The following is a 26,088-nucleotide window of genomic DNA, read 5'->3' as shown; positions in this document are numbered from 1 at the left end:
GAAAAGAAATAATTTTCTACTATCTTTGTTACTAAACAAAATTTAATTTTTTTAAAAAAATTTATCTCTGTTACCAAACAAAAGCTTAAAGTACTTCTACTTTGATAAGATAGATGTTACTATGATTTCTATGTTAAAGCTCTGATGAATAAAGAAGCTAAGGCTGCAGGAACAAGCTCGTGAGTCTTGTCTTTGTGTGCTTTTTCTTCTTTTTATACACATACAATCTCCTAATAATGTTTGTTTACTAGTCAATGCTCAAGGCATCTTAATAAAGTTGACAAAAAATGATAAAGATGTTACTGAGTGAAGAAACAAAACACTGGCTTTTTTTTGGGTCGGTGCAGCCGAACTCTACTTCGGCCTTTTCTCTGAGCCCAGTTCAAAAAAGTCTCCCGGTCCATCTCGGTGTAGACCGGATCTCAAACCGAAATCTAGATTTGATTACCACACTTAATCATCGACTTAATATGTATGACTCAACAAGAACATTTTTTTCTCAACAAGAACATTTACATCACACGTTCTTCACAAAACACGCTAACTAGATTTAGCAACTAGACTAATAAAAACAAGTAGAAAGAGCTTTCATGCTCCCATTTTGATGTAGATAAATATATGAGATATTTCCATATATTTATTAATTATTTATTAACTATTTTTGATAATTATCTTTATTGTTTTAGGGTTTTTATGGTTTTTTTATATAAAGCCGTTTAGGTTTAAGTTTGTATTCAGTTTATGATTTGATTAATAAAAGTTGAGAGTTTTCTCTTTGTTCCTTGTTTTCGGTAGATCATTGGTGATCTCAACGAATTTAAGAAGGCATCGATCTTAGGTATTCTTAGACTAAATAAGATCCTTGTTATTATACTAGTTATTCGGGTATTCTTAGAATCAACGGATCTCTAGTCCTTTCCCTAAAGCTTCCGCTACATCACATTTGATAACATTGGTTCACCAAAGATGTATATAAAAAATGTTAGAATATTTAGTTGAACCACCTTGACAAGGGTACGGGGGAGTATAACAAAAAAACCCATCAAACTAAGTTACTTTTTTTTGTCAAAAAAAAAAAACTAAGTTACTTTTTTTTTGCTTCATTTGCACATATTGATGTTTGAAAGTTAACAAGTCATGTGTTTTATCAACATTTGTCAAAAATTCTATCAATTTATGATACTGATAGGTATGTAATTTCTTAAAAGAAAATCTTCACATTTGTAAAGATTAGCCATAAAATTGATTTACAATAATCACCTTAATTAAAATAAACATATCACATGCATCAAGTTGAACAATTGAATCGTCATAATAGGGCCATTAAACCTTAAGCAAATATTACCGACATCAGACAACAACAATTCCATTAAATAGGTAATTTGACCATCCCTTAGAACTTATCACATCTTACAAAAACTATTCTCTTAAATACACTAATTTGACTATAATATACCACAATTAAAAAGTTAAGATTATGATATGTTCAGTAACGATTAACATGTAGTTTTGAATACCCTGGCGTGTTTATTTAGAGTTTAAACACATGAAGAAACGGCGTCGTTGTTGGTCATCATCTCTGTTCTCCCACTACCTCACCATAAACGGTATAAAGACAGATCACAGAGAAAAGACACGCAAACAAAACGGTAAAATAAAACCCCAAACTGGCCACAGAGTCAAAGCTTCCACCACCGACCGAAACACAGTCTCATTAAACTTTATCTCTCTTATTATTTACACTAAATGCCACTGCCACCTCTCATTCCCCCAGATCCACCACCGTCTCCGCCGCATCACTAATCGCCGGGAAAAACACTTTAAAAAAAAAACAAACATCCATCGCAAAAAAATGGCGAAGCAAAACTCGAAGCAGAACATGTCGGTGCTGCTAACGAAGCTCGGAGACCGAGACACCTTCACAATGGCTGCGCGAGAGCTCGACTCGATGGCTAGACAGATCGATCCCACGAATCTCCAGCCTTTCATCTCCGTCGTGCTCTCCGCCGACGCAGGCGACAAACCGGCGGTCCGCAGGCATTGCATCCACCTGCTCGCCGTCTTATCCGTCTCCCTCCCTCCCAACTCCCTCTCTCCTTTCCTCCCCAGGATCCTCTCCCGCCTCGCCCGCCGCCTCCGCGACGCGGACTCTTCAATCCGCTCGGCTTGCGTCGCGGCGGTGTCGGCGATGGCTTCCCGGACGACGAAGCCTCCTTTCTCGGAAGCCTTCGCGAAGCCGCTGGGGGAGGCGCTTTTCTCGGAGCAGGAGGTCGGAGCGCAGGTCGGAGCGGCGCTGTGTCTGGCGGCGGCGATCGACGCGGCGGAGGATCCGGATCCGGCGAGGCTGGGGGAGGCGCTGCTCCCCAGGGTGGAGAAGCTGGTGAGGTGTAAGGCCTTCAAGGCGAAGTCGGCGGGAGTGGTTGTGATCGGGAGCGTGATCGGTGCTGGCGGAGCGGCGGCGGCGAGGTCGTCCGGTGGAGGAGGGTTGAGAGGGCTGGTGGATTGTTTGGTTGGTTTGTTGAGTAGTGAGGATTGGGCGGCGAGGAAAGCAGCTGCTGAGGCTTTGGGGAAGTTAGCGACGGTTGAGAGGAATGGCTTGGGGGAGTTTAAAGCTAAGTCTCTGAAGATCTTCGAAACCAAGAGATACGACAAGGTTTTGTTTTTGTATTTTTAAATGTCTGAGTGTACGTTTTGTTTTCTCTAAGTTTTGATTATGTGTGTTTAGGTGAAAGCTGTGAGAGAGGTGATGAATCAGATGATTGAGGCGTGGAGACAAGTACCGGATTTATCAGAGGAGGTTTCTCCACCCAGAAGATCTAATGCTTCTTCTAAAGGTTTCCAACTGGTGACCAAGGAATGAAAGGGAATAATGTATTCCTTGACATTCCTAATAAATTTTACCATTTATAAGGAATAGTCATTCCTTCTTATTCCTTTTCATTCCTTTTATTGTAGAGAATTAAAGAACAAATTTGTTCCTCACTAAATTTGATATGGAATGACTATTCCTCATCATTCCCATAAATTTATTCCTACTCATTCCTTTCTTATTCATTCCTATTGTTCCCGATGTGGTTACCAGTTGGACCCTAAGATTTTTTTTTTTAGCTAAATTAGGAAACTTTTTTTTTTGTTGTTGTTTATTACTTACTATTCTTGGTTACTTGATTTTTAGGTGATGTAAGTGATGGACGGCACCCTTTATCAGGCTCTAGAGTTGCATCAACACAAGGTAAACCAAGAACGACTCCACCTGGGAGCTCACTAGCCACCACGGCGGCTAGGAAACGGACTAACATAAAGAGCAGCAGTAATCAGAAGAAATCAAGTTCAGTACCAGCGCGTGGTAAATCGAACGTGAGGAGAAGATTGGACTGGAAAGCTGGAGGAGAGCCTCTTGAAGAAGAAGAGTATCATGACCATAATGAGAACACGAAGGAAGTGAGTCAGTCTAATCAAGAGAAGATGCAGAAGCTAGGAAGTGTTGCTAGTTCTGTTTCTGGCGGTCTCACACTATCCGCTGCTACTATGGTGGCTACAGTAGAACATCATCATGTCTTGTCTGAAAACCATAATAACGGTAATAACTGCAAAGGGTTTGAAGAAATGTCTCTGATCCGTAGTCAGCTTGTTCAGATCGAACAACAACAATCCAGTCTAATGGATCTTCTTCAGGTAGCAATGAAACCATGACGATTATTACATTTCCATACTCCCTGAAACTCAGTTTTTTTTTTCTTTTTAATTCATTAGAGATTTGTGGGAAGCTCACAAGATGGAATGCGTGCTCTGGAAACTAGAGTTCACGGTCTAGAACTTGCGATGGATGAGATATCTTACGACTTGGCAGTTTCAAATGGGAGGATGAGTAACGGTTCAAGCAGGCACAACTGTTGTCTCATTCCTCCTGGGAGTTTCATTAGATCCAAATTCTGGAAGAAACCAGATCAGCAGTATTCAGCATCGATGCTGGCTACTCATAGGAGGAACATGATTGCACAAACCATGGGGATGCAAGACTCGAGGCAGCGGTTCAATGGTGCTGCGGGGTTTATAGTCAACCCATTAGCTGAAACTCGACCAGATCATGGATCTGCAGGTTATACAAGTTTTGTTATATTCAGTTCTAGTGTTTGTTTAGTCTATAACATGACTAAGAATACTTGTTTGATTGTTTTGCAGGTATTCCTCACAATTAAAAGGAAGAAGAGGAAACAAAAAACTTTCAAAGATTCTCTGAGACTTAGAAACCACTGTGTGTGTGAGAATGTGGTGATTCATACTTATTACCAAGTTATATATATTACTACTACCACTACCCTAAGTTTTCAACCATTTTAGTATTTCAATATGTACGTTTGAAATTTCTGGTGATTTGTTACTTTTTCTTGTCAGAATTTGGGTTACAATGTAAATGAATATTCAGTTTTCATGTCGTATATTATCACAAACGATGATGATTTGGTAAAATCTGTAACAATTGTATGTTTCGTCTATTTTTTTGCTTGGTGAGTTCAAACAATACTAAAACACTTGCCTAAAAGAGAAAAAGGAACGATACAAAGCACTAAATTTAATTAATTTGATTATTAAGTAGCTGCCTAACTTGTGGTAAATTCACGGGTTAGATAATTGAAGTAGTTGGCAACTGTTTTTCTTTCTCTGCTTTGGGAAAGAAAATGGATTCATATCTACTTTTCGTTGAATTAAATATTTGCCTACACTGTTGTCTGTTGCTATTTCTACTGCGTTCTTGTGTCATAATGGGAACTTTATGGGCAATTAAATACTCAAAAGTTAAAAAAAAAAAAGAAACTTTACATTATCATTTACTTTTTGAATATGGGAAATTAGATAATTGATCGGTTCGTTTCTCTGACATTATAGTATGATACTTGAGAATCGCTTGAGAGATTCTCTATTTGTAATCTTCTGCTAAAATTAATATAATCTTTGGTTTTACAAAAAAAAAGTATGATAATTGAGAATCGCTTGAGAGATTTGCTGAAGTTTTGAGAATAAAATGATTTGCCACGAACAGAAAACACATGGAATCTGACTCACGAGAGAAGTATTCGAGAGTGAACTCAACAAACAAAGGTAAAAACATAATGCTCAATCAATTGTGTTATCATGTGACTTTAGAGTAAAGACAAGGAGTGAAAAGCTGTCTATCACCAAGATGTTAATTCAGATTTAAGCCAAGACAGTATGCTAATCAAGTAATAAAGTGTAACACACAGAAAGGCAAAATTACTGCATTGCAATGTTAACAAGACATAAAGAAAGGTAAAAAGGAATCAAGTGAAACCTGAAAGCAAAACATATCAAATCACATCGATATAGGTTTGCTTTTTATCCTAACTACTGTAACATTCAAGCTCTGTTGTTGCCAATCTTCTTCACCTTTTATATTTTAATATAATTTTGCAACAAAGTAAAATATTTGTCTTATTTACTTGATTCGATCATAAAAACTGAGAGAAGAGTAGGCCTTGATGATACTACTCTGCTTAGCTTAACAAGAAAGAAAGAACATGGATGCTTTTGTATATAATCCCCACTCAAAATCATACCAATCCTTGTAGGAAAAGGATTCTCTTCTGTTTTCTCTCGCCCGGTTTACTTAAAAATAGAAAGAAGTTGTTTGGTTCTTCGCACTTTTGGATATAAACCGGCCAAACAAATGGAACAACGGCTCACACCAGAAAGAAATACAATAAAAAAAAAAATCTTTATGAACAGAAAACATCAAATCTCTCAACCTTTGGAACAAAGACCATCAAAAGGGGTCTATGCAAAAATTGACCTTCTCACTTTTTCTTTCTTTCTTTGTTTTCACCATCTCTCTATGATACAGGAGCAACCAGATTCAACTCAAGAGGCTTCAAAGCTGCCTGAACAAGTTCTTGAACAGTACGGTTACGGCGACAAACATCCGAAAGGTCCTCTGCGTATCCTATCAGAAAATTCACATCTGCTCCATAAGCAGCGTCGGATAATGCTTGTAAGAACTTGGCAGACTCGGTCTCTGTCACAGCTGTTCGAGGTATCAGGCTAACACTTTCCTTAGCCCAACCCACTGCTTGTAACCCGTATGTTCTGGTCAGAGCTAGGAGCGCGTATGTTACCTAACCAAAACCCACATTCATAAACAAATGAAACGGTGTTTCAAAGGCTACAAAAACATCAGTCTCAATACAGTAGAAGATGGATAGATTCCTAAACTTACCGTATCTAGACGAGAACTGGGAAGTGCTCCTGCTAATGAGGAAATCAAGATTCTGGTGATTGTAGCTCCCCGGGGGATAATGACATTGTCCCTGATTCGTTTGAACTGCTCTTCATTCACAGATTTCTCGAGGTCAAAAATGTCGGATAAAAATGTCAATATCGAGTGGCAGGCCTCTCTGGAAAATGGGTTCAAGACATGTAGTTAACATCAATGTCAAAACCATCAAGGAAAAACAGCTTATGATGAACAACATGTAGAGTGAGAACCTGTGCTGCACCGTCATTCCAATCACTGCGCAATCTACAATTGGGGAAAATATAGGAGAAGGAATAAATAAATGCGGACAGTAACGAAGACATCTCGACGCCAACAGAAAGCAATCATCAGCTATGTCTGGTCTAGCCGTGACTTCCTGTAAGAATGTAAAGGGAATCAGACACCACATAGGATATACTAACTGGATGAGAATATATATACAAATAAGTTAAGTCACCAACCTTGATACTTGTCATTAGACATGTTGTGTGAGCAAAGAGTGTTTCAATCAGATTCTTCAAGTAGTCAGCACAAGACGGGTCTGAACCAAAAATCTGCAAAATCCCATGAAGATTAGATTTTCTAGAGCTTTCTCTAAAGTTTTTATTTCCCCAAGCATTCCATGGAATAAAAATTAACACAAAGTACCTTTATAACTTCACTGGAGAGATAGAGAAAGCATGGCTGATGATGCTGCTGATAGTGGAATTGAATTTTTGCCAGCATTTCCCCAATTGTGTTAATTATGTATCTTCCAGATGTACGTACCTACAAACATAATTTCAACCATTGTGAAGAATCCTCGATCACAAGTCCCATCCAAAAATATATTTTTAGATCTTCCCTTAATTGTTGCATAGGCATGGAGTGCTTAGCAAACAGAGAAACAAGAAGAGATAAGTAAAACAAAAACGATGGGGTGTGAAACTCACAGCGTATTTGCATGCTCTGCATAGAGCTTCCATTGTCCTCATGTCCCAAGGACGACTGCAGTAAAAAAAAATTTGAAGTAAGAAGCTACATAAAAAGCATTTTGAAGAACGTATGTTGATCATCATGTGTCTAGAAACACTTACGCATCAAAAATTACTCTGAAGATAGCCCAATGTTTATTTATCTCAGCAGCAACAGCTTCAGGGTGGTTCACATACCTAAAGGTAGTAGCTTCTGTTAGCAAGACTATACAAAACCTATGGAGTTACAATTGCATTATTAACATATTTATACAAACCTGAACAGGAAGGCAAACCGGTCAATATGAACAGTTAACTCCCGGGCATGCTTCTTGTCCAAATCTTCTTTCGCAGCTTCCTGATTCATATATTTATAGTTCTCATCATTATAAGTCTAACAATATATCAAACAACCATGCAAAAAGTCAAGATGGCGAACCTCTAAAGGAGAAGCGGCTAATAAGCATAATTTCTCAAGTGCGCTCTTGGCCTGATCTAAAGGAAGTTCTGTAACAACCATACTGCATAACAAAACATTAGAGATGTTAATAGCACACAAATGAGGAGATATAACCCATCATTCAATTGACTCCATACCCTAAAGCTTCTACGAGATTTAGCGAATCCTCAGCAGATACTTTATAACCACTGCCGCCATTAATTGCCATACAATAGATTTTAAATAAATCTTCAAAATACCCGCAAAGATTCTTTCGACAATCTGCAGTTAAAAGTTAATCAAGCGGTCAGATAATTACAAACTTTTTAAAACCAATAAGAGAATAAACCACATATGATATGTGTATCAGTTTCAACACAAACATCTTTCCTATAAGTCTCTCTTTGTGGTGGAGAAGAGGCAAGAGTAAATTGATTAACAACAAACAATCCGCATTTAAAGAACATTAGCTATTAGATAACTATAAGTTTGTTATTTGCCATCAGTAAGGTTTCGCACCATATATCATAAAAAATCATTTGATGATGGCAATTGTAGTAAAGCAAGACTGGAAAGAAGAATTCAGTCGGAGGGAAGCATACAAACAAATTTTCAAATACTTGCCAGTATTGCAATGCACCCTATATGCTAGCAACTCAGTAGAGCCGAAGTCAGATCCGTTAGCGTGGGTTGCAGTCAGACCTTTCAACTAGCTGCCATCTTTAAAGCAGGTCAGTATGCAATTGAATTTTTACAAAGGTCAGAACTTCACTTTCCCAAGAGAAAACTATCAACCAGAATTTAGTTTGCAAGTGAAATATCAAATATGAATTACTGAAGTGTTATTCTGGCAGGAGAAAACTTAAAAAGCACTCAGAAAGAGCAATATTTATCAAAGGGGAGCTGGTTTATTCCTTTATAACCAACAGATAGTTGGCTAAAACCAAAATATCAATGTGAAAACCCAAAATATATTTGTCATGGTCAGGAAACAACAGAGAAATTAGAGATCATGTTTTGTGGTATATGCATACTCGTAATAATGTCATTGTTATGCTTAGTAGTAAAAAGAGAAGGAAGACTTGTTAAGTTTGGAAGAGTGAATACAATACCGTCACAGATATGTCTAAAAGCCAAAGCTGCAGCTGCTGCACAATCCTCAGATGCCCCCATTCCACTCATAAGAATTCCAATGATCGACGGCAATATTGAAACACTAGCTGGCGCAGCATTAAGCCATTTTGAATAAGCCCCAACAAGTAAGCATGCTGAAATCAAATAGGGAAGTAGATTAAAGAAAAGGCTTCACATACATATGCTATTCAATTAAGAAAGAACTCAGCATAAATTGGAAGGTTTTCTTTAGAGCATAAGCTTGTAGTTTCCACCAAGCAGCGTTTCAACCTTTATATATTAGATCTGAAAAAAAAAGCCTAATCACCTGTCTGAAGCAGTTGCGCTTGCTGTGGAAGATTTTGAAGCAAGGCCATCACCTGAAAGTGGAATGTATGAAGAATGAAATATCCATGGATGATAGATACACTGGTAGAACAGAGTAGAATCGAAGTAAAGTTGTTTCAAAACTTTAAATACACAAATTTGATGGGGCAAAGACCCATACGCCTATTCCAGCATTAAAAAAAACTAAATGAGAAACTCATATTCCTCAGTGACAAAAGAATAAAATCGCAGCAGCACGATATATGAACATGCACATGGAAAAACTATCCATAACACAGACCTTTGGCATGACTACAGGCATGACTTCAGCTTCAACAACTGAAACATAATTGGATATTGCCCAGATACAGAACAAAATAGCTTCCGCAGGACGCCATTCTTGAAACTCATTTCCTGTCTGAGAATTGGAATGAATACATATTTCACAAACGTCAAAGATATTGAAACCTCAAATAACGTACTTCATATTTTCTCTTATAAAATATCAACAGTGCACATTCTTTATTTGATAATAGAACAAATATCACACTTGTTAATTTACAGCACAAACCTCAAGAAGCTTCATATATAAAATCTTAAGAGTTGTATCACCTCCTAGGATTGACGCAGCGTCAGTTAATACATCTGCAACAGCTGCCAATATAAAACATTCTATTAGTAGAAAGTAACGGCTCAACTAAATAAAATAAGAGAAGGATGTTATCTGGCCCGTCAAAGATCGTTGAGCATAGCACACATAAATCAATTAAAACAGACAGAGAGGAACAACACTCTGTAAAAACCGAGTGACTAAAGCAACCACATAACCTAGCAAAAACAATACTCTATCTGCTTCATGAAATAAGGGAGAAAAACACTATAAGCATTCAAATAAATCCAGGGTAGGGCTGATCCACTTATATCTAGAGATTTTGATCAACGCAATGATGGGAACAAGCCATATGCGGCTATGCTTACCATATCTTGTCTGCTTGAATTCCTTAAGGTCCTCATACGAGAGGCCTTGATAATCTTCAGGATACTGAACTCTGAACCCAACCTGTGAAGAGAAAACAGTTTATATGTTTAAACCCACGAGTGACATAAACCGCAGAGCATGCAATAACTCATCTAATTTTCTGTTTTCCACCAAAATATGACCAATCAATGAACTTCTTAGCAACCCATCATTTTAAAAAAGCAACAATAAACACATAAGTCATCCCTGCATCAGGAATCAATTCGTCTCTCTGGGTTAGAGTAAATAACCTCTTATAAAAAGTACGGCTCTAGAGTGACTAACAAAAGTATCTGATGACTTTAGAGAGACTAACAAAAGTATCTGATGACACGAACAAACTCACCAAAGATACAAGGTTCTCATAGGCTGGGCGGAAGATATGCTGTCTTCGATTTCTTTCGGCTTCGATAGATGCTTCACTACCCAAAGATATATAAGAATCCCTGACAGATTAAAATCACACTCTTAGAATATGAGACTAGGACACCCAAAAAGCATACACAAGGGATGATGTTACCTCTTCGTCAGCGTCAGTTGTAGACTGTGCCAAAAGTTAAAGGTCATTGAGGCTATATCAAATTCTGGGTGCGCAGTAACTTCCAGCAGGGCATGCACAATAACCATTGATTCATCTGAACCTGAGGTCAGAAAGAGTATCTTCAAACGTATTAGATTACCAACTAAAGGATTTGGAGCACCAAAAGCAATAAGAGACATGAAACGGAACACTTAAAATAACAGGGAAGAGTAGTAGAAATGAGGCAGTATACCAGTCGCAATCAATTCAACATATGAATCCCCAACATCGGCGAATAATCGACCAATAGCTTTGACATCTTCTTCATCCTGAAAGTGGAATAATTCTAAGAGGCAAAAGAAAAAATACAAGCACATGCCAAAAATTACAGCGAATTGTGAGGGTTGGTATCTTTAGCAGCCTTTGCCAAATTCTCTAACCACAAATATCCCAAGTCATATAAGCAACAAAATCATAGTCTTTCAAGCCGCAACCAATAGAACAGGAACGAAGTGAAATAACAAAACTTAATACCAAGCAGATTCAGCCATCGACTTGCCTATACAACAGGTGAAAAGGATCATAGCAGTACCTTTGAAGAATCTCTTAGATGCGCCTTAAGACTTAGAATTTGAGGTACAATAACTTGAATTAAGGGCGTTTGCGCAGAAATACCACCAGAGCTTGGCGATGCCGTGTGGTGTATCAATTCAGAGATAACTGCAAAGTGGAAAATGAAGTTTATCTATGAATAGTCTAATAATGAATCCTGGATGCGAGAAGGAACCACTGACTTGCAAACTAAAAGATAATAGAAGGCAATTTCTATTTAACATTGATCTTTTTAAAAAAATCCTGTTCCTGGTAATGCAGTTTAAAAATAACATCTTAAAGCAGCAAAGTATCACTCCAACACGCTTAAAACACTAATCTCCACCATTCAACAAAGAAAGGTATCACATTTATAATAGATCTATTTTCAAATCTCGAACTGAGAACATTCCAACCATAAGACTACGCGGGGAAATTATGCAGCTTCCATAAAGTCACAATACTAGAAATAGTTTCACGATATATACTCATCCATACAAAATATATCCAAAAATATTTAATATTAGCTTTCCAACGAGCATACCATTGACAGATGCATCGGAGAGTGGATCGCAGTTTAAACTTGAGAGAGCCGCGTGAACCAATGGATGACAGGCAAGCACTTCTCCAGAAATCCTGAAAAGAAAACACATCCCAGAAGTTTTCCATCATACAGCTCAGTCAGTATCATCGTTGCTAAGTTTAATGTCCGGTGAAAAACAGAGAAGGTAGCTACTAGCAACTAGCAACTAACAGCTATGAACCAAATAAACTTAGATGTATCTAAGAGATTCTATAAGGAGAAAACAATGTCACCCAAATAGTAAAATATGTATTTCAGATGCCATCAGTCATATTACAAGGAATATTTGATACTTAACCTCATGACTCACAACGAATTCTAGAAGTGGTTTTGTTCTATATCAAAATGCAGACAGAAAAAAAAAAAGAGCATACCCATGCCTAAGACGGAGCCAAGAAGCAAATGCCTCAAGAACCTGAAATTCCAAAATCACAAAAGAAATAGTTGACAATAAGTGACCTCTCACAACACCACAAACACTAGCTGATCCAACACACAAACATACAGACAGAAAAACTTATTCTGCTCTAAATTCGGACATACAAGATATTTTTCGGACAATGCCAGAAGAAATATTTACTTTGGTAGGAAAATGAAACCGTAAGTTGCAATCAAGATTTTTACACGAAATTTATGTCAAACAAAAACTCTGACTGGTAAAAGAACCAAAATGTACTGTAAACAAAGAAAACACAAGGTGCATCTGAAACACAAAATATGGCTCCTCTTAAGATTTAAAGTGATGTTTTGGAAGGATCACAGAATCTGGAAAGTGAATAACAAACTATATGTATGGAACTATGACATGACTCGATATCAAAGAAAATAAGCTCTGACCTGTTCCTTTAGTTCGGTTATATTCAAGCATACTGTCAATATACTAAGTGCAGCTTCCATTTGAAAGGTAAGCTCATTCTCAAATTGACGTCGTCGATCCGGACGAGCAGCTATTTTGTAGTTAAACGTTTCCTGGTCATAGCAAGAAGGACAATAAAAATCAAGACATCGCATAAGCATCTAAAGTGAAGTCAAAATACAATTAACTGTTAGCAGTCGCACCACAATAAGATAGTCCCTAAAGGGGATCAAACTAGATAAAGAGAAAGGTTGACATGGAAACTTTCATCTATAACAAGTCTCAACATTTCCTGCAAATAGAGACATGCTAAATAGATTCCCAGGAGATGACATAAAATGCATATTTGGACATAGACACGCTAACAATAAGAAGGTACATAATATTCTCGGAAGACATCATCAACCTTGAGCTGAGTGCTACTCAATCTGAGGTCAACAGTGCCAGCATAACTAAGAAGTAAGCAGATCCAAGTCAGACCGAAACAAGGCCTTTCACTACCTATATATCCGGCTAGACGAATTTATGACTGAGTGAGATGAAAAATTAAACAAAGGAAAGAAAAATACTCTACCTCGGGCAAAACAGTCAAGAGTTCCAAGAAACCAGGCACATACTCAGGATGCATATTCATCTCATCCCTAAGCCAGCTGAGTATACCACCATCTCCCCAATCTGCGGCAGGAACGTGCACCGCCAAAGCAGCAACAGCAATACTAATCTACAATACAAAAATACTTTGAATAAGATCATTCAGCTCAAAGAGTCGAGAGTCTTAACGCGCAACCACAAGCGCGTAACGGGGAAAAGATTTTAGAAGCTGACCTGGGTCCTAACTTTCGGGGGGCCTTTGTGGAACTTTTTTAACAATGTCTGCACTCGAGAAAATAATAATAGTCAAAATTACGGCCGGGGACACACAGAAAGTATTTGTCTAATACAAAGAGTACATGTTCCCTACAACTTTAGCCTGGAATGAATGGTAAAACCTAGATACCAGAATAAACATTTGGCAAAATCATAATTCTTCAAAAGAAACCCCCATTATAGAACAAAGACTTGCCGTTAGTGATTGCCGTAGCTTCTGAAAAGCCCCAGGTGGTAGCTCTTCAAAATCTCGTTGAACCTTTGAGAAAGAAGAGATAAAATGTCAACAGGTGCAGTCTCCGAGATTGCATATTAAAAAGAGTGCCTCTTACCTTGCTTCTAAGGGTCTGAGAACAAAAGATCAAAGTTTCCAAATTGCTGGAAGAATCATGAAGTAAATTATCCGCAACCTAGATTGAATTGATACACACAAACAGTAGAGAGAGTAAGCCAATCAACAGTCGTGGGATCTAAATCTAATACCTCAAAATCCAAGGAATGAAGAACAATCGAACACCCAGAAACAAAAAATGAAAAAAAAAAAAAAGAACTCGCCTGCCAAGCATCGAGGGTTCCTTGGAAGTTCTGGAGCCATCGATCAGCTTGGACACGCACTGTATCGTCCGGGTGATGATACAGTGCGTTTAGGGCTTCTTTGACCGCCTTCTCATGCTCCATCCTTCAATCCCCTTTCTTGCTCGTATGGGAGAAAGACCCAGCTGGTTGATTGATTTACTGATTGACGAAGACGAGAAATTGCCCAGCTGGATTTCGTCAAATCGATTTCGCTCAATTCGTCAAAAAAAGGGTTTTTTTGGCGCCCCCCTCAGCTTCAGTGAGAGAGAGAAAGAGATGGAAATTTCGGATTTTTGATCTGGAAAGGGGATAAAGAAGAGAGACTCTCAGCCGTTAGATCTTTTTACTTTGACTTTAAGTCAAATCCTTCTTCTTCTTTTTAATATTGGAAAAAAATCTCCCATTTAGTTTCAAGAAGGTTTACAGGTAAGTTTACTTTTTTTTTAATTTTCAATAAACGTATCATTGATTCACCATAACATAACAAAGATTGTTATTTACAGGTACATGATTCTGAGAGCAGCATATGAGATCTCTGTGTAACCCTCCACATCAACAGTTACGTATTAAACCTCGTATGTAAACTTATTTCTATCATTTCTCCAAATTTGAGATGAAAAGATGGTATCAATTAAAACTTTTTGCATTGTCTAGTAGTAAGTCTATGTTCTTTTGCAATGATCACAATTAGAATTTTATACAAATTAAAAGTTTGTTAACGTTTGGTCAGTAATGTTTTTTTCTGCTACATTCCTAAATACTCCCTCCGTTTCATAATACTTGATGTTTTAGAAGGATTATTTTGTTTCAAATTAGTTGAAGTTTTGAGATTTTAAGGTTACTTTAACTTTATTGGAAACTGTTCAACCAATTAGATTTTACAGTCTTTTTTATTATTGGTTAATCAATTTTAAAATTATATCTTTAAAATATTTTTTATTAAAAAATACAATTTTCTTAATCTTTATGCACTATGATAATGAAACGGAGGGAGTACTAAACAATTTGTCATACCTATGAACCAATAGTAATTAAAGAGTTCAAAGACACTCTCAGTTAATGTTTTTTTTTTTGAAATTTACAGTTTACGAACATTAATTAATAGAAATGCATATAGTCAAAATTCATCAAGTCTCGTTTAATTTAGTCAAATTGCATTGTAAAAATTACTGCTTTAATGAAGAGACGATGGCTTGTCTTTTCATAGACAGAGTTTCTAACGCCAACAATGGAGAAGAAAAACAGACGATGTTTTGTTCGGATATAATGAGACATCGCACAAGAAGCATAAAGGCATAGAACAAAGAAACCTCTGTGTGTCAGCAAATACTGAAACAAGTAACGTCTTCGTCAATATTCATTGCGAGTTTCCGGCCCCAAATTCAAAAGTTTTAGAAAGAGAAATTGCCAAAAATACTATTTTTATAGTACCACTTTTCATGTTTACACTAACCACTTTTACCACTATTTTTAATGAAGGGTTTAGAATTGAAGGTTTAGGATTTAGGGTTTAGATTTAATGTTTTAGGGTTTAAGATATATAGTTTAGGGTTTAGAGTTGAGGATTTAGGGTTTAGAGTTGAGGATTTAGGGTTTATAGTTTAGACTTTAGGGCTTAGGGTTGAAGATTTTGGGTTTAGAGTTTAGAATTAGAGGTTTAGTATTTAGAATTTGGGATTAGAATTTTGAAAAGCATATAAATACAAAGATATAAGAGTTTTTACCATTTTAATAAATAAGGTATTTTTGAAAATGTGTCTTTAGTGGTGGTAAAGATGAATAATGGTATCTTAAAAATGGTATTTTTGAAAATTCACCTTTTAGAAATCCATTTTTCCGTTAATATATGTTATACTAACAGTGATAAAACAGTTTAGTATACTTTTGCTAGGGATATTAGCTACTACTTTGTTAAAAAATCATTTTGAACCTCACATTATTTGTAAATCGACCGTTCCAGTTATGATTGATCGGGTAGCTATCTTGTTGCTAGAGGTTTCTTTATGGATAGAGAGATGAGGAGAGGTATTTTCGTACCTGAGGGATTATTATTTATTTGGTAACATTTTAGAAGATGACTAATTATAGGGGTCAAAAAAAAATTGCACAAGGGCCTTTAATGATTTTTAGCCGGCACTAGCTTTATCATAAAAGCTTACGAGTTCTTTTGATTATCCAATAGCTCGAGAAAATATTATGATTCTACCAAAGACTTCTTTTGTGGATGAAGTCTAGTTCTATGAAAAGCTTTATTTCTTGAATTACAAAAGATTCTCGTCTTCTTTTATCTTTTTCTATAAGGAGTGCAAGTTGCAGAACAAAAATAGGTTCATCTTTGAGAAATTGTCAAAAATACCATTTTCATAGTACCACTTTTCATGTTTACACTAACCACTTTTACCACTATTTTTAATGAAGAGTTTAGATTTGAAGGTTTAGGATTTAGAGTTAAGATTTGATGTTTTAGGGTTTAAGGTATATAGTTTAGGGTTTAGAGTTGAGGATTTAGGGTTTAGAGTTGAAGATTTAGGGTTTATAGTTTATACTTTAGGGTTTAGGATATTGAATTTAGGGTATATAGTTTAGGGTTTAGGGTTTAGAGTTGAAGATTTTGGGTTTAGGGTTTAGAATTAGAAGTTTATGATTTAGAATTTGGGATTAGAATTTTGAAAAGCATATAAAAACAAAGATATAAGAGTTTTTACCATTTTAATAAATAAGATATTTGTGAAAATGTGTCTTTAGTGATGGTAAAGATGAATAATGGTAGTATGGTACCTTGAAAGTGGTATTTTTGAAAATTCCTCATCATCTTTGTTAGGTAGCTTAGACAAAAATAGAAAAGAGAAAATAGCTCACTGGAACTTTGTTTTTTTTTTTTGCTATCTGAAATATTTGTATTAAACAAGACAAACATAAAACAAGGGTCCAAGAACGGCCCATACAACAAGCCCAAACCGGGCAGCCCACTAAAAAACATACTCCAAGCCCAAAAAAGAAAACCGAGATCGAAGAATCCCGCAACACTCCACGCACCCTCCCCACGTGTTGACCACCGCAACACCATAGAGACACGTGTCGAGTGCAAAGGCTTCGTCTTCTCAAACCGACTGGAGCACGCCGCCGGGGCCGGAAACCACCACATCACCGGATCGCGAGTCACCAACTCCATCCCAAGTAGAGGTCGACGCTGAAAACAAACCAGACACACACACACACCGGAATCACCGGGAGACCATCACGACCACCGACTCCACCTCCAACGACAGTATTAGAGGGAAAGGATTCGGGATCAATCACTAAGGCCCGATCTTCTCAGAGTTCCAATCGGCTACGCCGAGAACCCGTGGGAATTCGGCCACCAACCACCGTAGAAAGACGCCTTTCACTGGAACTTTGTTTAGGTGCAAAAGAGAAGTAAACGTAAACAATTAAACTATAAAAATTGAATAATATTCTGTTTTTTTTTGAACAGATGAATAATATTCTGTTGATACGATGAAGAAGAAAGGAGGGAACTTGTTTTCTGGCAACTCTCTAGATTACTATCTTCTCTTGTATATATAACACATACGTATATATAAATATGTTTCTCTGGAACCGAACCCTAATTATACGGTTATTAGATTTTTTTAACTAAAAGTGGGCACGTAGGGATTGGTACCGGTTAATAGATTTTCCTATGACAGGATCTTGGATTTTACGTGTGCTTCAACACGGGTTACCTAAAAGTACCTCCGAGGTCCCTGGTGGTATATTAGATCAAATGGAAGTTTATCAAAAATGATCATTTATCTGTTTAATATTGGTCCTCGATGAACACGCGAGTACCAGCAGCTGTTCATCTCGACTGCTCTTTCGTCTTGGTTTATTCGCGGGCAAGCACAAAGATACAAAATACAAATATTTCTAATCACTTGAGACTATTGATATTTTGATTGACCAGTTTATAAATAAGCGCAACAGATGTGCATGCTAACAAAAACAATTCGTGTTACTTAGGGTGTACATTCGAGAGAGAAAACGTTGATGTAGATATTCCAATCGTTATTCTCGTGCCACTATCCACCCTAATAAGTCATCTCTGGTTTACGGTAGATGCACGGGTTCACCAGTTGGTTCATTTTTAACTATTTTATTCTGCAATGGTTATAGACTTTATAGTGATGTCTCGAGGGGGAGAGTGAATAAAGGTGGAAAAGACAAGTGGACAAAGCTGTGACACCTGTGTGCAAATGTGTCACACATGAAGCCCAACTCACTCCTCAAGCTCCATTTCCCCATAAAAAGACTTTGGTCCCCATTTTCTCCTCAATATTCCATGTTATTTTTTCAAAAAGAATTGTACCCCAAATAAGAAATCTTTAACATTTTATAGATGATTAAAGTTAATTGTCTTGTACTCTGAAATATATAGTAACAACTTCAGGTTTATCAATAAAAACAAACTAGATCATAAACCGTTTTCAATTTAAATAATTTGTATCCAGTTGTTGGATAATCTTAGCCTAGAATGATTAGAACCCTTTTCAAAGTAAAAACAGCTAGTTTGCCACCCCGAAACAAAATCACATAAATAGTTAAGATAAAACCAAATCAAATCAAATTATAAAACTCAGTTTTTAGAAGTTACAAAAACTAGAGGAAAAAAAAGAAGTCAAAGCAGCATCATGAGAAGTTGAGTCATTTGGTGACTTCATTGATGATGCAATCAGTAGCTAATATAGAAAGGCCCAAAATATAGAATTAACGCAGTTGACCCAGTTAGCATCACCGCTTAGACGAGACTAGTAATCAGTTAAACCAGAATAAGAATCGTATCTACTAAAATATAATAAAACATATTTCCAAATATACGATTTCAGTAGATTATCATTGTTTCTTTTAAAATTATCTAATAGCTAATCATATAAGTACATTCTGTCTAGGGTAATCAAAGAGAATACAACTCCTTTGATTGCTTAAGCATTAGACATTTATATTTGGGATTTAAGTGGAAACTAGATTTTGACCCGCCCTTTGAAGGGCGGGTATATATCTTGTTTTATATATTTTCTAAAAATAATTTAATTTAATTTTTATGTTTTTATAATTATATTAGTGTTTAATATTAATTTAATTTAATATATTTTTGGTGACTATATTCTATATATCAAATTGCATAACTATACATTTGTATCATATGCATTTCAGAAACCATTTTAAAACTTTATTCACATATTATATTTACTTGATAGTTACCTAACATAGTTTAGTCAAGAATATTTATATCCCAATCGCTCCAAAAATAAAAGTCTCATACTCTATTAGACATGATCTATATATTCGAATGGTTCTTAAATTATTATATTCGAAACTAATATCAAACTCAACCTGCAACTAAAACCGAACAAATTTCTTGAAAAATGTTTAAAGAAATATTTTTAACATATTCTGTTATATATATATGTAGTTGGATTAAAATGATCTTCACTAACTTTAAATATATAATCACATTTAATAAATATTTTTATTCGAATAACCTATTTAAAACTCGTTAAACTAAATGAGTTCATATGAATATTTATTTCTATTAAAAATTTACTTAAACCAGTTAAACCCCGTCAATCATAAAATTAAATTTTAATAATAACCCGCTTCCACCATTAATTAATATCAATATTAGTTAACTTTATTAGTTAACTTTTAAAGTTTCATAAGAAATATATTTCCATCGGTTTATACATATTTCTGTTTTAATTTTAATATATATATATATATATATATATATATATATATATATTCCAAAATATTAATATTTTGTAAGCAAAACAATTTTGTGTTGTATATTCAAAGGACATGTATATTTTTTGTTTTATATTTTAGAAAAAATCATATTTGTGTCTTTAATCATATTATTTTTTGTAATAATATTGTGTAAAATATTTTTCTTAAATGACTAAAAAAAGTTTAATAATTGTATTAAATAGTTAAACTGAACTTATATATATATATTTTATGTTTCTAGTTTAATAGAATAGATATTTAGATACCAATAATTAAATTGTAAGTTTTTAAAAGTATTGAACTGTATATAATTCCCTTTAAATTTATTCTTAAGAAGCATTGCTAACTGAGAAAAAGCATTGCCAACAAAAAATAATCAAATACTATTATTCAAATAATAAGCCATCGTTTGATAATGTTAGGAACGTGGGTCCCTATTTTTCATACGTTTGCTAACAGAAAAAAGGAGTTGCCGAAAATAATGGAGTTGCAGTTTTTTTAACTTTAAAAACCAAAATGTGCTTTTACAAAAAATAAAGAGTAATATTTCATTTTTGAAATATAAAAAATAAATATTTAGACACAACCTTTTATCAATAGGTCATGCTGCAGAATTAATAGAATAGATAAAAATTCGATTATTGTATTGGTGGACTTACCTTTCTTTAATCGAATTAGTATTTTTAAAATCAAGTTAAATCAAACCGTCCATAAAGATAAATCCAACGAATCTATAAATACTGGCAAAATAAATAAAATAAAAGGAAAAAAGGGAGATTCGAAAAAGGAAGAGAAAGAAGCAGAACGGCGGTTTATTCGGACGTAAGCAGAGCACTAACTAAGAAGAGAAGGCCTTTGTCCTCTTCCTTCCCTCTTCCTTTACGCGTTTGTTTTTGCTTCTGCATCTCTTCTTCTTAACCGTTCACACGCTCCTCTCTCTATCTCTCTCTAGAAGTTTAAAAGTCTTTCCTTTTTTTAACGCTTCATCTGGGTTTTGAATTTTCTACACACCCCCACACGATTTGGTCATTCCACAAGGAAAGTTGTTGAATTTTCTTTCTCTCCGTGTTCAAAGGGTTTCTGAACATTTTCTCGTAATTACTTAGTAGTTAGTACCATCGATCTGATTCTCACAATATTTTGTAAAGTTTCGAGCTTTAGAGACTCTGTTCTCCTCTCTGATCATCATCATCATCATCATCGTTTCTAGGGTTTCTATTTCTACGATTCTCCCTCAGTAATGAGGAAGCCGAAGGTACCTTCTTCGAAACTAGACGTCTTCGTATCTCTCACGAAGCAGAGATCGGTTCAGATACTGACGGCGGTTGCCTTTCTCTACATGCTCCTCATCACTTTCCAAATCCCTTTCGTCTTCAGAACCGGTTTCAGCACCTTGTCCCAGGACCCGTTAACCCGACCCGAGAAGCACAACAGCCAGCGCGAGCTGCAGGAGAGGCTACCCCCGAGCCGTCCTCGCAAGAGCTTGCTTTTCCAGGAATCCGAACCACCCGCGGCGATGATTCCGGGTTTAAGGAGGAGGAAAAGTCGGATCCTTTCCACCTTGAAGTTCGACCCGGAAACGTTTAACCCCTCCGTGGAGCTCCACAAATCCGCCAAGGTGGCTTGGGAAGTTGGTCGGAAGCTGTGGGAAGAGCTTGAGTCTGGGAAAACCTTAAAGTCCTTGAAGAAGAAGACTGAGGAGGAGAATGGGTCATGCCCTCTCTCGGTTTCCTTAACCGGGTCTGATCTTTCGAACCGTGGGGGTCTCATGGAGCTTCCCTGCGGGTTAACTCTCGGATCACACATCACAGTGGTTGGGAAGCCGAGAGCTGCTCACTCGGAGAAGGACCCGAAGATATCGTTGCTAAAGGAAGGAGAGGTTTCGCAGTTTAAGCTCGAGCTTCAGGGCTTGAAAGCGGTGGACGGGGAAGAGCCGCCTCGGATACTCCACTTGAACCCGAGGCTCAAGGGTGATTGGAGTGGTAGGCCTGTGATTGAGCAGAACACTTGTTATAGGATGCAGTGGGGGTCTGCACAAAGATGTGAAGGGTGGAGATCTAGAGACGATGAAGAAACTGGTTAGTAAAAGCATTTTTAACTTTAATTAAATCTTTATATAGTTACTAATTAGCGTGGATGGTTTTTTGTAGTTGATGGTCAGGTGAAGTGCGAGAAATGGGTTCGTGATGATAGTAGCATTGCATCTAAAGAAGAGACTAGTAGCAAGAAGGCGGATACATGGTGGCTTAGTAGATTAGTAGGACGGAGCAAGAGAGTAACCGTTGAATGGCCGTTTCCATTCACGGTTGATAAGCTTTTTGTGCTTACACTTAGTGCTGGATTAGAAGGTTTTCATGTTAGTGTCGATGGGAAGCACGTCTCTTCCTTCCCTTACCGAACTGTAAGTGGCTTTACTTGTGGTTTTTTGGATTAGTAAAATCCAAAACTGATGATGTTTTTGCTTATATATGGAAGGGATTTACGCTTGAGGATGCTACTGGGTTAACCATCAACGGGGACATAGATGTTCACTCGGTTTTCGCTGGCTCTCTCCCGACCTCGCACCCTAGTTTCTCTCCTCAGAGGTATCTCGAGCTCTCTAGCAATTGGCAAGCCCCGTCGCTTCCTGATGGCCGAGTCGATATGTTCATTGGCATCCTTTCCGCTGGTAACCATTTCGCTGAGAGGATGGCGGTGAGGAAGTCGTGGATGCAACATAAGCTAGTTAAATCTTCTAAAGTGGTGGCTCGCTTCTTTGTTGCGCTGGTGAGTTTTAACATCTGTGTCTTTATCTTTGTTTTAAGATTGTGAGAGCTAAAGAGTGTTTTTTTTTATTGGACAGCACTCGAGGAAGGAAGTGAATGTGGAGCTAAAGAAGGAAGCTGAGTTCTTTGGGGACATTGTTATAGTCCCTTACATGGATAGCTATGACCTTGTTGTCCTCAAAACCGTTGCTATCTGCGAGTATGGGGTGAGTGAGTGTTCTGTTTTTTTTTTAAAAAAAAACAATACTTGATTCAGTATCGGTAAAGAGTTTCTGTTTTTCTTTTGTAGGCTCATCAGCTTGCTGCAAAGTACATAATGAAGTGTGATGACGATACATTTGTACAAGTAGATGCGGTTCTTAATGAAGCTAAGAGAACATCTGCAGATAGGAGTCTATACATTGGCAACATCAATTATTATCACAAACCGCTCCGTCAGGGTAAATGGGCTGTTACATATGAGGTATGAAGCTATGATCTTTGGCTTAAAAGAGTCATTTATGAGTTCAGGTGTTCATGTTTTAACTATGTTCCTACAGGAATGGCCAGAGGAAGACTATCCACCTTATGCTAATGGACCGGGATACATCTTGTCAAACGATATCTCTCGCTTCATTGTAAAAGAGTTTGAGAAACATAAACTAAGGGTACGTCGCACCTAATCATTTCGAGACAGAGGATTTGTATATTAATATAACTGTTTTTTTTTTGATACTGCAGATGTTCAAAATGGAAGATGTGAGTGTGGGAATGTGGGTAGAACAATTCAACAACGGGACCAAACCGGTGGACTACATTCACAGCCTCAAGTTTTGTCAGTTTGGTTGCATAGAGAATCACTTGACGGCACATTACCAGTCGCCGAGACAGATGATTTGTTTGTGGGATAAGTTGGTTTTGACAGGAAAACCTCAGTGCTGCAACATGAGATGACCCCACAATCCATATCACATCTCTTTGGTTTGTAAAGAGGAGGAGATTAGAAATGCGAATAGCTTCTTTTTTTTTCTTTTTGAGTAGCACTTCATATCATAACATATAACTTTCGTTGTAGTATATCTTCTTGATCTTGGAAAATGAAATCTAAAAATACATGTTAAATCTTCTTTTTTTTTTCTGTAGAATCCTTCGGTTAATATTTATTCATTTCTTTCTTATTATGGTTAAGACATTCGTATTGTTCTGGAGTTCTATATTATAAATGTCCAACGTCTGTGATCATGGTGACTGGTGAGAGGACTAGTAGAAAGATATGTATTGAATTTGATCAATGGTTAAGGTCTAAATGCTTTTACATCCAGGTCTGGGGTTCGACTCTAAAACTATGCAATTTATTGCAGATTTTCTCAAATTCAGATTTCAAATCCCGGAGAGAGCGATTTATTAGGCAACTGTGGAAGGAAAGATTACAAGAGATCTTCAATATGGTGCAAGTAAATCTGGTTAGGCTTGGATTTTCATAGGATGGCTCATATGATGCAGTTAGGCGTAGATCTTCATAAGACAGACAGTATTGTCGGTTGTCGAATCGTCTACGTAATGTTCATAATAATTGTAATATCATAATAAATCAGCGTTCAAAAAAAAATGTAACTACATAAATAAAAGACAATCATAGGGATTCTGATCGAGAGTAAGAATTAATCGACATGACACTGGAGATAATCTTCCTTCTAACACACGCTTTAAATAGATCTTGAACAACGCTCACAAGTGCTGTAACAAAACAGTTTGAAACAATAACAAATCACCATTGTAAGACAGTTAAACACACAGACAACATCAACAACGACAACGACATAAATACAGAGAAACAGTGATTTCTTGCAGAAGAAGGTAGAGACTGAGGAGGCCCAGCACCGCTAGGGCTCTGTTTTCCACTAGAGGCAGTAGTATTTTCCTTGGAGCAAGCAAAGTTACAACGGCTAGGACGAACAACTCTGTACACACCCGAGCTTGTGAGCAAGTGTATGTCCTTGTTATTGTCTTGTCCAAAAGAGTAGATGTAACCAAGTGCAGGTCCTGAGTCAGCTCCTCCTGGTGCCGCCGTGCACTTCACCGGTGAATCTTGGCTGCATTTAATCGGTATTTGAGAGTCAGTGAAGTTACCGCTACCTTCTGGTGACTCTATCGCTGCCCACATCGCGTTTGCGTAAAGATCTGCATACAAGTACCTGAAACAAAATGGTTGATGATTTAGGGTTAGGGTTTATGAATGTATTTATAGTTTACCGTTTAGTGTTTTTGACTTACGTGCCATAAGAGCAAGGATCAGTGTTGGAACGATAGAAGTAACCTCCAATGATGGAAGCAGATCCTTCATGTTTGTTAACTTCAGAGTGGTTGTAACCAAGAATAGGGAAAGTTAGGTTAGAGACCTCAGAAACATTCTCTCCGAAAGGCGACAAAGGAGAGAAAACGTAAGGTCCTTCGTAGATTCTCCAGCCATAGTTTCCACCCATTGTTATGATATCAACTTCTTCATATGTATCCTGTTACATACTTTAACTCAACAACCATATCTTAAGATCATGATGCTTAAAAATTTAATAAGAAACAAACCTTTCCGACATCAGCACACAAGAAGTACTCTGGTCTCTCAGAATCAAAGCTGCAACGCCACGGGTTTCGAAGCCCTAAAGCATAAATCTCACCTTGTTCATCTGCATTGCCTTGGAAAGGGTTGCTCTTTGGGATAGAGTAGTTTCCCCATAAACCAAGCTGAGAGATTTCAGACACGCCTGCAGAGTTTTTTTTTACAGTAGAAAGTAAGTAAAAAGACACCAAACACAAACTCTCTAATACCAAACTGTTTTCGTCACTTAACTTGGCATAACATCAACATCAAGCCTCAAGATTTTGCCAAGCAAAGACTTCTTGTTCTGTGCAAAGTTGTGAGTATCTGAAACTCCTCCACCATCACCAGTCATTAGATACAAATACCCATCAGGTCCAAAGAGAATCTGACCACCGTGAGACGACGAATAAGGAAGTCCCATAGTGAAAATCCTCCTCACTTCAGACGCCTTACCAGTCTTTGCCTACACAACAAGCAATCTTTGTTAGTTTCTTGATCTCCAAGAAACTCGTATTTTGATTGAGAAAACACACACAAAATCTTGGATTCTTTACCGTTGAAGGGCTTGAAGAAGTACCGTTCGCTGTATACTCAGCCACAACGGTCTGATAACGGCAAGGCTGGTCACCATCGTCTTTAGGAAGCTTAGAAGCATCACAGTTTACATCAGAGTTACAAGCACAGCGACCAGTGCATCCAGGAGACTTGACTTTATCACAGTTGAAAGACGCGAAGAACCTCCCGTTCTCTGCGAACTTAGGATGAAACGCCATCCCCATCATACCAAACTGTGTATCGAAACTGACTTGATCGGTTATGTCAACGAAAGGAGTTGACTCGTCGAGTTCCATTGCTTCGCCTGAGT

General features: G+C 37.1%; 4 protein-coding genes across 4 annotated transcripts; 2 read left to right on the top strand and 2 right to left on the bottom strand.

The window, feature by feature from the left end:
* Positions 1 to 1,509: 1,509 nt before the first annotated feature.
* LOC108832794 (TORTIFOLIA1-like protein 3) lies at positions 1,510 to 4,498 on the top strand. Its single transcript, XM_018606242.2, has 5 exons — positions 1,510 to 2,653; positions 2,726 to 2,834; positions 3,176 to 3,675; positions 3,754 to 4,099; positions 4,183 to 4,498. The coding sequence occupies exons 1-5, from the start codon at positions 1,547 to 1,549 to the stop codon at positions 4,197 to 4,199; spliced, it is 2,079 nt and encodes a 692-aa protein (XP_018461744.2). The 5' UTR covers positions 1,510 to 1,546; the 3' UTR covers positions 4,200 to 4,498.
* Positions 4,499 to 5,526: 1,028 nt separating this feature from the next.
* LOC108860990 (transportin MOS14) lies at positions 5,527 to 14,399 on the bottom strand. Its single transcript, XM_056998225.1, has 27 exons — positions 14,094 to 14,399; positions 13,871 to 13,948; positions 13,735 to 13,797; positions 13,497 to 13,544; positions 13,246 to 13,392; positions 12,653 to 12,784; positions 12,190 to 12,230; positions 11,777 to 11,868; positions 11,234 to 11,361; positions 10,895 to 10,970; positions 10,642 to 10,762; positions 10,468 to 10,567; positions 10,082 to 10,163; positions 9,675 to 9,757; positions 9,405 to 9,521; positions 9,105 to 9,156; positions 8,776 to 8,931; positions 7,822 to 7,945; positions 7,664 to 7,745; positions 7,503 to 7,582; positions 7,348 to 7,422; positions 7,204 to 7,258; positions 6,920 to 7,039; positions 6,733 to 6,825; positions 6,502 to 6,647; positions 6,233 to 6,410; positions 5,527 to 6,131 (listed from the first exon to the last, which is right to left on the bottom strand). The coding sequence occupies exons 1-27, from the start codon at positions 14,214 to 14,216 to the stop codon at positions 5,850 to 5,852; spliced, it is 2,874 nt and encodes a 957-aa protein (XP_056854205.1). The 5' UTR covers positions 14,217 to 14,399; the 3' UTR covers positions 5,527 to 5,849.
* A 6,288-nt stretch (positions 14,400 to 20,687) lies between these two features.
* Positions 20,688 to 23,750, top strand: LOC108863548 (hydroxyproline O-galactosyltransferase GALT6). Its single transcript, XM_018638010.2, has 7 exons — positions 20,688 to 21,958; positions 22,031 to 22,281; positions 22,356 to 22,646; positions 22,723 to 22,851; positions 22,935 to 23,108; positions 23,185 to 23,292; positions 23,366 to 23,750. The coding sequence occupies exons 1-7, from the start codon at positions 21,121 to 21,123 to the stop codon at positions 23,576 to 23,578; spliced, it is 2,004 nt and encodes a 667-aa protein (XP_018493512.2). The 5' UTR covers positions 20,688 to 21,120; the 3' UTR covers positions 23,579 to 23,750.
* A 562-nt stretch (positions 23,751 to 24,312) lies between these two features.
* Positions 24,313 to 26,083, bottom strand: LOC130503605 (HIPL2 protein; the record flags this gene model as incomplete). Its single annotated transcript, XM_056998226.1, has 5 exons — positions 24,313 to 24,819; positions 24,899 to 25,137; positions 25,208 to 25,386; positions 25,473 to 25,686; positions 25,778 to 26,083. Coding segments are annotated over 5 exons (1,365 nt in total), but the record flags the coding sequence as incomplete, so codon positions are not given.
* Positions 26,084 to 26,088: the final 5 nt, after the last annotated feature.

The sequence above is a fragment of the Raphanus sativus genome, unplaced genomic scaffold (genome assembly GCF_000801105.2).
Source record: "Raphanus sativus cultivar WK10039 unplaced genomic scaffold, ASM80110v3 Scaffold1055, whole genome shotgun sequence".
In the NCBI taxonomy this organism is placed as follows: Eukaryota; Viridiplantae; Streptophyta; class Magnoliopsida; order Brassicales; family Brassicaceae; genus Raphanus; species Raphanus sativus.
The sequence above is the reverse complement of the archived record's forward strand: the minus strand, read 5'-3'. Positions and strand labels throughout refer to the sequence as shown.

Bases quoted from the DNA above. Each gene is read 5' to 3' on its own strand.
- LOC108832794 (XM_018606242.2), top strand. From the start codon at position 1,547: ATGAAGAAACGGCGTCGTTGTTGGTCATCATCTCTGTTCTCCCACTAC. The intron at 2,654-2,725 runs GTTTTGTTTTTG...ATGTGTGTTTAG, and splicing joins AAACCAAGAGATACGACAAG to GTGAAAGCTGTGAGAGAGGT. The intron at 2,835-3,175 runs GTTTCCAACTGG...CTTGATTTTTAG, and splicing joins ATCTAATGCTTCTTCTAAAG to GTGATGTAAGTGATGGACGG.
- LOC108860990 (XM_056998225.1), bottom strand. From the start codon at position 14,216: ATGGAGCATGAGAAGGCGGTCAAAGAAGCCCTAAACGCACTGTATCAT. The intron at 12,785-13,245 runs GTAGAGTATTTT...TGCTATGACCAG, and splicing joins TCTTGACTGTTTTGCCCGAG to GAAACGTTTAACTACAAAAT. The intron at 6,648-6,732 runs GTTGGTGACTTA...ACATTCTTACAG, and splicing joins GTCTAATGACAAGTATCAAG to GAAGTCACGGCTAGACCAGA.
- LOC108863548 (XM_018638010.2), top strand. From the start codon at position 21,121: ATGAGGAAGCCGAAGGTACCTTCTTCGAAACTAGACGTCTTCGTATCT. The intron at 21,959-22,030 runs GTTAGTAAAAGC...GGTTTTTTGTAG, and splicing joins TAGAGACGATGAAGAAACTG to TTGATGGTCAGGTGAAGTGC. The intron at 22,282-22,355 runs GTAAGTGGCTTT...TATATATGGAAG, and splicing joins CTTCCTTCCCTTACCGAACT to GGATTTACGCTTGAGGATGC.